At 41.3% G+C, this 15,607-nt stretch overlaps 1 protein-coding gene across 1 annotated transcript in view; it reads left to right on the top strand.

The window, feature by feature from the left end:
- The window catches only part of LOC115459421 (epoxide hydrolase 4-like), a gene marked incomplete at its 5' end in the record, with an annotated part of 58,696 nt that overhangs the window by 20,353 nt on the left and 22,736 nt on the right, over window positions 1-15,607 (top strand). Inside the window, 3 exons of the mRNA XM_030189246.1 lie at window positions 1,514-1,642; window positions 10,757-10,860; window positions 11,706-11,854. Coding sequence (XP_030045106.1) covers window positions 1,514-1,642; window positions 10,757-10,860; window positions 11,706-11,854 — 382 coding nt within the window. The remainder of the gene's footprint in view (window positions 1-1,513; window positions 1,643-10,756; window positions 10,861-11,705; window positions 11,855-15,607) is intronic.

Raw genomic sequence — 15,607 nt, 5'->3', positions numbered from 1 at the left:
AAAAAGATGATTAGAAGAGCATCTTTCCTTTTTTTCCCTAATGTCAACACCTAGCTTTGTATATAAAGGCTGTCTACAGTTTTTTCCAGAAGAGATTAATATTTTCTGTTATTTCTGTTGATCTAGCAATCTGTTTCTTCAGCAATTAGTAACATTGAGAGTAAGCTTGTGTTTACCTCCCAGGATTCAGTTATTGTGCTCTCATATTTGGGAATTTTAGGCACCACCATTTTACCTACTTTGACCTCTTTCTTACTCAAAGCAGTTATATACCCTCTGGATACAGAGTGAAAGGTATCAATACAGCTTTTTCTTTCTGTCTTTCTTTCTTTTTCTTTTATTAAACATTACTTGTGTAGAAAGCAGTTCTTAAGAAATAATTCTTTAGTAGTCTAAACAAACCAACACAATGCCATACCAAGGGTTGTGTAGATGGAGTGGTTGCATTGGGCACAGATACAGAGGCACACAAAACTTGCTCCCAGTCAACTGTTGCCTCTCATTGGACTTGGCAAAGAAGGCGAGCTGGGGGCACAAATGGGCAAGTCGCAAAGGCAGTCTTGAATCAGCATTTCTATATACCTGACATTTACTATTTTATCAACCCAATTCATTGAGTGGCCTAACGGTTAGTGCAGCAGTCTAAGAACCAGGGGGAACTGGGTTCAGTTCCCCCCTGCAACACCTTGGGACTCATTTTCAAAGCACTTAGACTTATAAAGTTCCATAGGTTACTATGGAACTTTGTAAGTGTAAGTGCCTTGAAAATACACCTACTTGTGACTCTGGGCAAGACACTTAACCCCTCATTGCCCCAGATACAAAATAAGTACCTGCATATAATACGTAAACCACTTTGATTGTAACCACAGAAAGGTGGTATATCAAATCACATCTCCTTTCCCTTATCTCGTTCTGTCAATGGGAAAAATGGTAATAAATTTGGAGCTAAGTGTATCAAGTGAGACAGCCTGTGCTTAATGCATATCAGTGAGTGACAGTATTATTTTGACAACAGTAATGTTCCAGATGTTCATGTGTGTGCCCTCTCTTGTCTTTTGGGAGGGCAGTTTTCAAACACTGTTTATCAGGGTAAATGAATCTTTATCTGGGTAAATTGCCTGAAAATTTCCCTGTCTTTCTATGCACAGGGATCAACAATGCATACACTATTCTTCAGCTCTGCAACAGTGTCCTGACTTTATGTGGCATATTACCTTTTTTTTAATTTTATAAATTTTTTATTGAAAATACTCTTAACAACAATAAGGAGCCCAAGTCTCCATAAACTTATCATCGCAGATTGTACATAAAGACCAGCAGTTATCCAACAATCGTTTTTCATTATCACCCCGAATTTCTCCCCTCCCCCTCCCTGTCTTCCCCTCCCCATGGACCACCCCCCTCCACCCCATGTGGCATATTACCTTGTAAGAAGTACCATGGAAGTTTCAGATGCTAGAACGTTTATTTTTTTCCAACACTGCTACTGTAATTTTTCTCTCTGTTACAGGGTACAGTAAGTGTGTTCTAACTGGCCACGACTGGGGTGGAATGATTTCTTGGTTGATTGCTATTTGCTATCCAGAGATGGTGACTAAACTTATTATTTTAAATTTTCCACATCCAACTGTGTTTACAGGTTAGTATTTACCAAAAAAAAGTGCCCATTTTCTTAGTAGCATGACAGACTGGTTCCATCTTGTCTACCTAAATTGAGCGGAGGAGTGGCCTAGTGGTTAGGGTGGTGGACATTGGTCCTGGGGAACTGAGTTCAATTCCTGGCACAGGCTGCTCCTTGTGACTCTGGGCAAGTCACTTAACCGTCCATTGCCCGCTGCATAGAGCCTGCCATGAGTGGGAAAGCGCAGGGTACAAATGTAACAAAAAAAATATACCAGATGTCCTGTATAACTACCCATTAGAATACCCTTTCCTTTCTTTTTTTTGTATTAGTAACTAGAGCACATTCCAGTGTCTCCTGTCATGATAGCCCACATATATATATTTTTATTTATAATCCTATATATTTCTAAAAAATAAAGGTCATTGTTTACTAAAGCTACTACTACTACTTAACACTTCTATAGCGCTACAAGGCATACACAGCGCTGTACACCATACATGAAAAGACAGTCGCTGCTCAAAGAGCTCACAATCTAAATAGGACAGACAGACAAAACAACTACGAGGTAAGGGAATTAAAGATGTGGGGATAAAAGGGTACAGGGCAAGTGAGTAGTGGTTAAGGGGTGAAAAGCAGCTCCTGTTTTCTTTCTGGTTCTCCCATGATTGGCTTGGACTGCTGAGTATTTTTTAAAGTTTTTATTATTTTAGATATGATTAAAAAAAACAGTACTATCAAGATAACCTAAGTCATTTTGATGTTATCTGCAGGAGGGCCAATGTTATTCCTATGGGCCCTGCTGCAGATAACTTGAGCTAAGCTTTAGTAAACAACCCCCAAAATCTTTTTCTTAGCTATTGCTGTATTTTTTTGTGCATACTTTTTTCTCCATTGACTGGCTTACAGTGCCACATACTCTCCTGCTGTTGCACAGCTTTCTGCTTACATTTGCTTTCAGGCTTCAGAGGTGTAATCAGGGGCGTAGCCACGGGTGGGCCTAGACGGGCCCAGGCCCACCCACTTTCCCTCCAGGCCCACCCAACATCCATCGCATGTGTCGCGCGCTGCAATGAAAATGCTTGTCCTCCCCTCTGGCGCTGCCTCGGCCCCTGCACACTACCCTGCCTCTGTCCCTGCCTGCATTCTTTTCTTCGATTGTCACGTCGCCGGCAGCGCTGCCATTCACTCAGGCAGCTCCGCTCCCCTCTGCCGCGTCCATCTGGCCCTACGTAAACAGGAAGTGCGTCAGAAAGAGCCGGATGGACGCGGCAGAGGGGAGCGGAGCTGCCTGAGTGAATGGCAGTGCTGCCGGCGACGCGACGATCGAAGAAAAGAATGCAGGCAGGGACAGAGGCAGGGTAGCGTGCAGGGGCCGAGGCAGCGCCGGCAGGGAGGACAATCATTTTCATTGCAGGCGTGGTGGGACGCAGGGGTGGAGAGAGAGACAGGGAAGGGCATGAAAGCTGCCTTACAGCAATTCCTCAAGGCCGCCACACTACAGCAGTGGCCAGGAGGAGAAACTAGTGGTTGGGCATCAGTGTCCTTGCCCTGGGCCTGCTCTGTGAGAGGGGGTGGGGTGGAGAGAGCGAGTGAGACGGTGGGGGTGGAGAAATAATTGTTTGACATGGGGGAGGGAGAGATGCAGGAGAAAAAGAGAGGGAGAATTGTTTGATATGGCTATGGTGGGGAGAGGAAGGGAAAGGCTGCAGAGGAGTGGCAAAGGACAATAAAGGAAAAAAGTGTTGGACATGACAGTGGAGGGAAGGGAGTCAGAGATGAGAGAGGGAAATATTGAACATGGCTGGAGGGGAGAGAAAAAGATGTTAGACCAGGGGCTCAAGGCAGGGAGAGAGAGAGAGAGAAAGAAAGAGATAGTGGACAATATGGGAGAGATGTTGGACATAGAGGTGGAGCAAAGGGAAGGAGAGGTGCTGCACAAGAGAGGGGGAAGAGGGAGATATTGGATCCAGGGGCAGAAGGGAGATATGCTGGACAATGGGTAAGAGAGAGAAATGCAGGACAATGGAGGGAGGGGGAGGGAGTAAAAGGGAGATGTCAGGCTATGAGCGTGAAGAAAGGATAAAGAGAGAGGGGAGATGGTAATGAAATGATTGAGAGGATAGTGATTACAGGTGGTAGAAATATGGTAATGGTGTGTAGATTGAGGATGGAAGGGAATGGAAGGCTGGGAAGGAATGAGTTTGGATATGGGTGAGCTAGTGGGTGAAAGGAGATGAAAATTTGATAGATATCTGAAAAGTAAAAAGGAGGAAAAAGTTTAGAAAGAGGGTTAAATTTGAGTAGACAGAGGCAGAAAAGAACAAAATACAGAAAGGAAAGAGCTAAAATGGAAAGATCAATATTTCAGAAGCAGTTGTAGTGAGGAAATGGAACGAGAGGAGAGAAAAGACAAATGGACAACAGTTGCTTGAAGAATTAGCAGAAGACGACGGGAAAGTGGGAAGGAGAAACTGAAACCAACATGATAGAAAAATAAAATGTCCAGACAACAAAAGGTAGAAAAATAATTTTATTTTGAATGTTTTAAATGGAATATGTTCAGTTTTATTGTGTTCAGTAGAAAAGGAAATGCATTTTTGTTTTTATTTCTCCAGTGTTGCACTAAATGTTGAGGTTCTCAGTTCAATTTTTGTCTACATATTTTTATTTCTAATTTGTAATCCCTTGTTCTGTATTTGGTGATGGTCTGTCAGTGTGAGACTGTAAGGGCAGATGGGGAGATTAAAGAGGAGAGGGCTTCTTTATTTTCTGCCCTGGGTCCCAGCATGGCTAACAGCAGCCCTGACCCTTGCTGTAGCTGGTGGGGATCCCCGAGCCCTGCTAGCTGAGGACCTCCACTGAAGGTGGCCAGAAGTCCCTTCTGCTGAGCTTGGCAGATGGGGGCAGCATCCTTGAGCCACTGACAACTAAGCACGCATGGGGTGCCGCTATCGGTGGCTCAAGGAGATGTTGCTTCCGACCAAGCTTGGTAAAAGTAAATTCTGGCCATCTTTGGTGGAAGTTTTCAGGTGACAGAGCTTGGGGATCTTCATCAGCCAAAGTATTTATCTTTTGAGTTGGGAAATGCTGGGGGAGGGGGTTAGAGAGAAAATTTTGTGCCCGCCCACTTTGGGTTCAGGCCCACCCAAAATTGGCTGTCTGGCTACGCCACTGGGTGTAATAGATTCTCGTAAAAAGTATGATTGTTTCTAATTTCTGTTAGATGTTAACTCCTGTACCGTGCACAACATATTTACAAGAGGACTATATTCTATCAATTATTTTGTACTCATCTTCACTGCAGACTGTATTTAATGTATTACCTGATGTATATATTGTCTGTATAATGAAGACCACTGATGCTACAGAATGAAGTTTCTGGATTTCACACATTCCAAGTATGACTTCTACCTTTTAATAGGACAACAAAGATTATACAAAAGGTTTTCACCCAAATGTGCAGGGAACAAATAAATCTGAGGGTGAAAAAGACCTCAAATTTGGTTTTAAATTCAGTGGATAGCTGTCTAGCTAGCCACAATATCAGTCATACCTCAATAAACAAACTCATTGTCTTTAAAAACAGAAAAAGAAATATCAGTCACTATCCTTAAGTTCTTTGATTTTTCATACCCTATTATCTTGTGTTATAACATGAAAAAGCCAATGAAGCTTCACATTTACATTCCATCTCAGCTGAGATTTGCTCATTTTCTTACTTTCTTAGCAGATCTTGGCCTTTATCAAAAATGTTAATTTTTCTACACATTTAAAAGGTCACACTTTGGACTTAGTTATCTCTCAGAGCAATCTCCTCTTCAACCAATTGATTTCAGGGTATTTCCTCTACCTTGACCATTACTTTTTTTTTCTTCATCTACCTTTTCTTAGTTCTTTACCTAAGCCTGTATGACATCTTTGAGCTACTGGACGAGGCATCTTCACTACTTTAATCCCTTTTTGCTTTTTTTTCAATTAGTGTTTCCTTTCCTGGGAATTTCTCAGCAATAAACTTAGATGGTCAAGCAGAATGTTGGCATTCAGCTGTCTGCCACTCATTGGGTTTGCTAGCTCCACTACAATTTAGTAGGCCCTCTCCTTACCAAAGGAAGCCTTGATATCATCCGGGCCTTAGATTGCTGAAGAGACAGGTCCATAGGGCAGAATGCATGTGGCATAAAACCAGAAGTTCAGCCTCTTTGCAAGCCTATAAAACTCAACAAAAGTTCTTATCCTACAATTGTACAAGGCCAAAAAAGCTATTTCTCAAATTTAATTAAATCCTCTCCAAATCCTTCTAAACAATTATTTGCGATTTACTTGACATTTACATCTGTTGGTTGCTGTCATACACCTGCCTCAGATTCTTGTCCTACTGCAGACACTTTAGTGCACTATTTCTGTTCTAAAATTTCTAAATTAGAGTCTTCTTTCATTCCCCTCACAGATTCTTTTTTACCATTATCTTCACCGCACTCCTCGTTAGGCTTCTCCTCTTGGAACACCTTTAATCTTCCTTAATTTAATTTCTTTAAGAAATTGCTTTCATCAATGAAAGCTTTCATCTTTATTAGACCCCACTTCCTCCAGACTGGTTAAAAGCTCCAAACCTAGAGCTTTTTCCATTTGCCTATCAGTTGGTTTCACACAGCTTGTTATCTGGTTCCCTTCCTAATCTCTGGAAAACTGCTGCTCTTTTCACATTAGTGAGGAACTGCAAACTTGATTCTACCTCTCTGGGCAGTTATCACCCAGTTTCGACATTACTGTTTTCCTCAAAACTCATTGAAAAGATGATCTGTGAGCAGCATTTACTTGTGACTTGGGACAGGGAATAGGTAGGGCAGCAGTGGTAGGACAGAGGGAAGACATGGAACAGAGGGATGAGAAAGGAGAGTGGAGGTGCTGCTTGCCTGCCCACTATGTAGATGCCTGGTTCTTCCAGTGTATGTCTTTCAATACAATCTGTAAAGTAATATGATTTTTACTGCATACTTTATAGTGTTCTACTAATTTCTGGTGCCCTAAAATGGTTTGCTGAGCATCTTTAGTGAATGACACTTCAAATTAGCACTCTTGCAAAAAGAAAATTGCAGACAAGTTTCCTGAAAACAAGGAAGGACAGCATTTCAAAAAGTCTTCTAATGGTCCTTGTAATCTTAAATGAAAGTGGAAAACAACAATTAATACAGTGATGTGCTGGAGTCAAATGCTTCTTAGGGCCTGATGTTGAAAGCAACTTAAGTGGGCAGGAAAGGTCCTTGCTCATTTAAATCATTCTCAAGTGTCCCATCTGCCGATATTCAGCAGCACTTAGCCAAGCAGTGGCACTAAATATCAGCACTAACTGGCTGTATCAAGGGGACAGGAGAGCAGCATTCCGGGAGCAGAGTCGTGGAGGAGCCAGGAGTTATGCAGGTGCTGGCAGTATTCTGTGCCGGTGCCCACACATGTAGGACCACATAAATAGCAGCCCTAACTTTGCCTTGTTAGCTGTGCGAGTGCTGGCACTAAATATCAGCTGGCACCTTCATAACTTCTGGATACCAGCCTGAAGTGTGATTGTCACTCCCACCTTGCCAAAGAGTATTGTCATCCCCCTCTCACTGCCTCCGACTCTGTTCTCCCTCCCTCTTTCCCCCATGACTATGATCACATTTCCCTCCCCCCTGTAACAGCATCTGGCCCTCCCCTTTGGATCTCCTCCCTCCCTCTCCCCGGAACAGAATCTGCCCACCCCCATTCCGATCTACCCCCCAGAACAGTATATGACCCTTTCTATTCCAATCTCCCCTCCTACCTACCCAGAACAGCATCTGATTCCCCCATTCCAATCCCCATCCCACCCCCGGAACAGCATCAAACCTCCCCCATTCCCTCCTTCCCACCCCTCAAACACCATCTGGCCTTCCAAGGATCATCCCTCCCCCAGGCCTACCTTCCTAATCCCTGATGGACCAGCAGACAAAGTGCAGGAGCGATACCCACTCTCTCCTGCCCATTGCAGCTTCCTCTTCAAAATGGCTGCCACGATCTCTGGTGGCAGCCTCGCAGTACTACCAAAGTGAACTTACTCAACTGAGCTCTGACATCTTCAAATTCTTCAAAATACTGCTGTGAAACTAATAAAGAGTGCACAGAAGTGGGATCACATAATGCCCCTTTTGAAGGAAGAACACAGCCACCCAGTACATCACAGGATCACATTTAAGATCTTAATTCTGGTATATAACATCATTCAGGTCTACAATTTTCCCTAGCACACTATCTTCTACCATGTTCATCATTGAGAACTGCCACGGATTCGGGGATAGTGAGCCCTTGGACCGCAGCTGGAGCTGAGGCGGACAAGTCACCTGGGCTGGCACAAGGCAGAAGTCAGAACAAGATAGGACTAGGCAATGCAAGACTGGGCTAGACAGGACTAGAATAAACCAGGAAACTAGACAAAGCAAGGCAGAGGCAACAAAGTACAATAAACAAGACAAGGACCGGATCCAGACAAGGCAAGGAAAGCAAGGCAAAGGGCCAGAACTGGAACCCAGGCAGGACAAGGCAAGACTCTGAACTGGATCAAAACTGGGACAAGAAATGGACAAGGCAAGGACTGGATCTGGACAGGACAAGATGAGACGAAGCAAGACTAGGCACAACTGGACAAGACAGAGAGGCAAGACAGAAGCTGGATCCAGACAAGGCAAGAAAGCAAGACAAAGGGCTAGAACTGAACCCACACAGGAACACAGCAAGACATAGGAAGAAGGCTAGAACTGGGTTCAGACACGGCAAGGCAGGATAAGAACTGGATCCAGACACAGACTTGACAAATAAAACAGGACAGGAGCTAGGCAACAGGAACAAACAGAAGCAATACTATAGACAAGGCAGTAGCCAGATTTGGCTTGGCAGGATCAGGAACAGACTTGACGTGGCAGGAAGAGGAATCTGGAACAGACTTGGCTTAGCAGGAACAGGAACAGAGCGGTGGCTTTAGCAGAAAGCAGGAACAGAGCTTTGGCTTTAGCAGAAAGTAAGAACAGGATATAACTGAAGCAAGAGACAAAATGAGGGCTAGACTAAAGCAGGAGCTATAGTCAAACTATAACAGAAACCAAGAGCAGGGTTTGGCTAAAGCAAGAGCCAAACTTTCAGAAACAAGGTTCAGAAAACCCCCCACACAGGAACAAGAATTCAGGGACAAGACTCACAGGAGCAAAACCAGGCAGAAATCAAGGCATGCAGGAACAAAGCCAAGCTGGAATTGGATCTAAACATGGAACACAAAGACAAGGTTAAGAGACCTCTTGCAAAGGCCAGGCATGAGAGAGTTCCAAGGTGCTTTATAAAGGACTTTGCTGATGATGTCACAACTTGGAATGAGGCTTGAATAGACTGTAATGAGGTTTGGCTAGCAGGAACACCAGAGTGAGGCTTGGATAGCAGGAACATCAGAGCAAGGCTTGGATGGCAGGAACACCAGGCAGCAAATGCATCAATGCAGGAACAAAGCAGTCCGGAGAAGCCACAGAGCCAGATCACTGGAAAAAGGTGAGTCTGGATGCAGGGACACAACCACAGCCATGAAAAGAACCTTATGCTCTTCCCAGCAAAATCTTTTTGATTGTACCAGCATTTTGGCAGATTCATTTGGACATCTTCCATGAGTCCATCTCTGTGGAGTAAGTTGCCACACTTATGGATGAAACCACCCTGTCAAAAGTTTAGAAAGAACCTTCAGACCTTTTTATTCAGGGGTGGCGGCAGGGGGACCGGTTGCGGATGTGATACATAGAACAACAGCTTTCTCTTAGGTTAAATCTGTTCATTGAGTCATCAATCAACATTTATTTATTTGTTACATTTGTATCCCAGATTTTCCCACCTATTTGCAGGCTCACTGTGGCTTACATAGTACCGGAGAGGCATGTGCCGATTCCGTTAAGAACAAATACAATGTGATGTTGGGTAAGATAGGTTAGAGTGGAACAGGCACAGTTGGGGCATTGTTGAGTGGAAGTGGAAGAGTTATGTTATGTCCATTTCGTGCTTTGGTTTTGTTGTATTGCAGAGTCATGGCATTTAAGTTGGATTGGAAGGGTAGGCCTTTTTGAACAGGTTAGTTTTTAGTGATTTCCGGAAATTTAAGTGGTCATACGTTGTTTTCACAGCCTTTGGTAAAGCATTCCACAGTTGTGTGCTTATGTAGGAAAAACTGGATTCATAGGTTGATTTGTATTTGAGTCCTTTGCAGCTTGGGTAGTGGAGGTTTAGGTATGTTCATGTGGATCTGGATGTGTTTCTGGTTGGTAGGTTTATGAGGTTTGTCATGTATCCTGGGGCCTCACCATAGATAATTTTATGAAGTAGGGTTCAGATTTTGAAAGCAATACGTTCTTTTATAGGGAACCAATGTAGGTATCATGAACAACATATAGCGAAAAAGGGAAAAGATACATAATGTACATAAGACAGTAGTAGTATAAGATGGCCATTTATTCATATAATGCCCTCCTCTACATACCCCCTCCCCCCCCCCCCCCCCCCCCCCCCCGCCACAATCAAGTACTGCTTTACTTCTATTTCCTCTTCATTAATAATTGAATCTTGTAAACTGCTGTGCTGGAATATCCAAATGGTGGATATGAAATGGTGAAATAAATGTATAAAAACTGTAAAAATAAACTAAGGCTGAGATCTTTTTCCTCCTGTTTGTTCCCTATATTATTTGGGGGGAATTATTTTGTATCATCTCTGTTATTCTGACATATTTTACTGCCACTTTTTCTTTCACTACCTTTTAATAGGATGACACATTGTATGTATCTATATTCTTTAAAAAAAAACAAAACCTTTGTGAATTCTGTACTTCAAGAAAATCTGGAAGAAAGTCAAGACTTTCTTTCAGCTTTTCTTGAAGTACAGAATTCACAAAGGTTTTTTTTTTAAAGTATATAGATTCCCTTCTTATATACATGCTCACATACATTTTACAGATTTTAAAATGACCTTGTGATGTTTACAGTTATAAAATATAGTCAGTTATCAGCTGCATCTTTTAAGGTACTGATATTAATAGTTTTGTTTCAAGCCATCAACTTCATTTTCAATTCACGGGGATTTCTGTTTCAGAATATGTTCTTCAGCACCCTTCACAACTGATCAAGTCTGCTCACTACTTCTTTTTCCAAATGCCTTGGCTTCCAGAATTCATGCTTGCAGTGCACGATTTCAAGGTGAGCTAAATCAGGGTGCTCACTTTCCATAATTAATGTATCACTGATGGTAGTTGTCATACAAATTAATCATTTCTATAAACGACTGAGTCAGCAGTTAAGGCTTATTTACCAAAGTGTATTCTTATAGATAGCATCCTTGTAAGTTTCCCTTTTGCTAGACATGATGCATGTCTCGCAGAGTGGACCTCTCAGTGCTGCCATGCCAGCTATGTGCTCTTTTGGGAGTGAAGAGGTGAGGGGCCTCAGAGTTTTCTCTTGCTCTGTCGGGCTTCCAGTTCAATTGGAACCAATTTGTTTGGTTTATAAGATGTTTTGAACAAAGCTACCTTATGAATGAACAAGCTACTGCTACTAACAGAGAGCAATTTTCATAAAGATTTGTGCAAATGAAAAAATGTTCTATCTGTGTAAAAAATAATTGCCTGTCCTTTATGCAGGTTAAAGTGTGGATGTAGTTTCACAACACAAATACTTTTATCCACATTGTATTGAAGGTATCCTTGGAGTAGGGTTGGAGCAGAGGAGTAAATACTGAGAGTAGTTTGGGATTTTCAAAACCATGCACATTGTTCTAGATGGAAGAAGTACCTGCAGGAAAAGAAGGTGTAGGTTCTTTTACCTTACGCAGTTTTTAAGTGCACTATTAATGTTAAAGGGTGAGCCACAAAATAGTGCATTCTGTGGTTTGATAGTCACTAATGTAGCCTATGTAGATATCTGAGAATTCTTTACAGAATTAATCCAGTTTTCATTCCAAAGACAGTTAAAATAACCGTAGTGTATTTTGATGTTTGTACACTTCAGTTGTCAATATGTTAGGCATTTCTATCATTTTCCTTCAGTTTCTTAAAAATCTGTTCATCAGCCAAGCCAGTGGAATTGGAAGGAATGGTTGTAGATTAACAGAAGAAGATATAGAAGCCTATCTCTACATCTTTTCCCAGCCAGGAGCACTCACTGGTCCTATTAATCACTACAGAAACCTTTTCAGGTCAGTTGTGTGAACATCCTCAATCTGTATGATATTAGATCAGATCCTAAGAGACTCAATAGGCTGAACACGTTGCTCTGTTAGCAAAGCTATTTAAAGGAATTCAGGTACAACAATAGCTCATTATAACATAGTGACAAAGTAAATGATGACAGAAGACAACTAAATTGGCTCATCCAGTCTGCTCAGTTGCAGTTTTCCACACACACGTATATATACACTCAGTCTAACACCTTCTGCCCATCTCCATGCCTTTTACCCAAATTTTCAATCCCTTTGCTACAGGGTCCTCCATATCAGTCCAAAGCATGCCCAGTTTTTATGCGCTAAGAATATGGCATGAAAGCTTTGCCTATCTGTCCTCTATCCATCATAGATATCTGATAAACTGAATAATTGCAAACACACACATAAATTATTTAAAAAGTATGTAAATTACCTTTTTAGCTATTAAGTGACAAACTGACTACAAAATATTAATACCTGTGAGATTTATTTAATGTTTTAAATTGTATTATTTAATGTATTCCTGACAGCATTGACTAGGGAAACTGATGAATTTTGTTCGGACACCCATATATCCAAGTAGGATTTCATGATGCTATCCATTCTTCTGTAGACCAACACACCGCCGTACTTGTGGTATCCCTTGATCTCTCCTCAGCTTTTGGCCTTGTTGATCACTCTTTGCTCTTTACCATCTTCATTCCTTAGGTATCTCTGGAATTGTCTTAATCTGGTTCTCTAGCTATCTCTCGGAACACATCTTTCAGCTTGCACATGCTCATTCCTTTTCTTCAATCCTCAACTTGCAATCTGTTCTCCTCCACAGTTCCATTCTTACCCCTTCCATCTTTAATGTTTTTCTTTCCCCACTGCTCACCAAGAACAGGGATACACATTATTCTGCTACGCCATTGATATCCAAATCCTCTGTTGCGTGTCTGATTCCTCCACTTCTTTTAACTCTCTCAAATCCAGTCTCACTCACATTTCAAGTTGGCTTAACGATAATCTACTCTTTCTAAATAGCTCTAAATGCAAGGTCATTATTTTCCGTAACCCCTACACCACTCTTCTTTCCCATTCTGTACTGATGGTCACTCTCTTCCTTTTAAGGACTCAATAAAAATCCTAAGTGTCATGTTCCACATTAAACTCACATTCAAGCCTCAAATTGATGCAATTTTGCTCTCCTCTATTTGTGCATTGAATCGCATTTGTTCTGTTCATTCTCTCTTCCTCTCATATACTCTTAGCTCATTGCCTTGATCATCTCTCACCTTGACTACTGCAATTCCCTGTACGCTGGTCTTCTTCTCTACTCCTTGAAGCATGTTCAGCTTGTCCAGTCTATAGCAGAAAACTTCTTCACCATGCTCATTGTATCGATCATGTTTCTTCTCTCCTTCATACCAAACCTGCCTCTGCTTGCATTAAATTCAAAATGCTCTTCTTTGTCTTTAAAGGCCATTTTCCTACTACTCTCATCTATATTAGTAACCTTCCCATTCCATATATTCCTTCCTGCACCCTCTGTTCTGCCCAGAATAATTTTCTTTCTCTCCCTTCTACCTTGTTCCTTTGCTTGAACATCTCATGTGAATCTGCCTTTAGTTACTTTGGCCCCAAATTCCAGAACTATCAGATTGGAACCTTCCATCCCCAAATTTAAATCATTACTCAAAACTCACTTTTTTCAGGACACCTTTGGGCTCTCTGCCTCTTGTTATGTCGGTTCAAAACTCTGCTGCCCGTCTCATCTTCCGCCAGGGTCGCTTTACTCATACTACCCCTCTCCTCAAGACCCTTCACTGGCTCCCTATCCGTTTTCGCATCCTGTTCAAACTTCTTCTACTAACCTATAAATGTATTCACTCTGCTGCTCCCCAGTATCTCTCCACACTCGTCCTTCCCTACACCCCTTCCCGTGCACTCCGCTCCATGGATAAATCCTTCTTATCTGTTCCCTTCTCCACTACTGCCAACTCCAGACTTCGCGCCTTCTGTCTCGCTGCACCCTACGCCTGGAATAAACTTCCTGAGCCCCTACGTCTTGCCCCATCCTTGGCCACCTTTAAATCTAGACTGAAAACCCACCTCTTTAACATTGCTTTTGACTCGTAACCACTTGTAACCACTCGCCTCCACCTACCCTCCTCTCTTCCTTCCCGTTCACATTAATTGATTTGATTTGCTTACTTTATTTATTTTTTGTCTATTAGATTGTAAGCTCTTTGAGCAGGGACTGTCTTCTATGTTTGTACAGCGCTGCGTATGCCTTGTAGCGCTATAGAAATGCTAAATAGTAGTAGTAGTAGTAATAACAGTTCAAGGCAGGTTACAGAAACAAAGAAAACCAGAAACAATCATTCTGGGAATTACAATAAAACATTCAAACATTAGACCAAATATCCATTAAGTGTAACAGTTCCATAATGAACCATCTGGTAGTGAAGTGATGTGGAAAAGTGTCTAATTGACTTTAGAGCAGTAGCGCTTGGAAATTGTAAAAGGAATTGATTATGTGTCAGAGATCTATGAAGGAGAATTCACTAAATCCAACATATACTGACCTTCTCTACTTCCCTACTCACTCTCCTCCTCCTTCTTCTTCTCCCCTCCCAATCACTACACATTACTAACTGTCCGAATGGACAATGTTATTAACCTATGTAAGCCACCTTGAGCCTGCAAATAGGTGGGGGAATGTGGGATACAAATACAATAAATAATAATAATAATATACAAAGGAGCTTCTCTGACAAGATCTTAAGGATCATTGTACACATTTTGAAACAAATATGTTCTTTGATAAGTAGCCAGTGTAGTTTCAAATAGTATTCCTTCACTGAATCATAGTGTTTTAAGATATAAATTAACCTAACTGCCATGTTCTGCATAACTCACATTCGATCTACTCATTTCATGGAACTTCTGATTAAAGCCGAATTACAATAATCAAATCTGGCCAGTATTCTTCTTTTTCTTTCTTTTTTTTAAATTCCTTCTTTTTCACTTTTACTAAGTTATTTTTTATTGTTAATCGCATAGATGCCATGGTTGAACCCCTTGTGGTATATCAAATTTCTGCAAACAAATTAAATAACTAAAATGTTTCACAGCAACAGGCAGCAGTAGAAATCAGGTTGATTGAGTGTTAGTGATTGTTAATTGGTTGGCTGTGAGGTGTTTGCAATTAAACCAAAAAAAAAAATAAGGTATTGTGGGTTTCTAGGGGGGATTGAATTTATCACTGTGATGTCCCATACTGGTATGTGTTCATTTAAGTTTGAGGGTGAAGTTTAATACAAATGCTGCTCTAAATGTTGCCTCTAATTAAGACATATTTATATTATTTTTGATTCATCGATTGCACCCTTATTTATAATATGAAAATCTTTTCATGCAGGTTCAGTCAAAAATAAATTATTGTAATTTACTATATCATGGTTTAGTTTTGACAAGCTTAAAAAAATTACAGTTGGTTTCAAATGTTGCTGCTAAGCTGTTATTGAGGAAGTGGAAATCAAATCATATAATTCTACTTGGAGAAACAAAACAAAATAAAAAAAGAAAAATAAGATGGTCTTCAAAAGCTAGTCAAAAATGTATTATGTTCAATAAAAACGATATTTTATTTCTCTTTTTTTTTGTTTCTACTTATTTAACCTTTAAAGTGAGCTAACATGGAAACCACACTACTTGAAGAAACTTCACTGGCTTCCTGTTGAAATTGGAATATGGTTCAAA

The sequence above is a fragment of the Microcaecilia unicolor genome, unplaced genomic scaffold (genome assembly GCF_901765095.1).
Source record: "Microcaecilia unicolor unplaced genomic scaffold, aMicUni1.1, whole genome shotgun sequence".
Taxonomy (NCBI): domain Eukaryota; kingdom Metazoa; phylum Chordata; class Amphibia; order Gymnophiona; family Siphonopidae; genus Microcaecilia; species Microcaecilia unicolor.
This window is presented reverse-complemented; position numbering and strand designations above follow the sequence as displayed.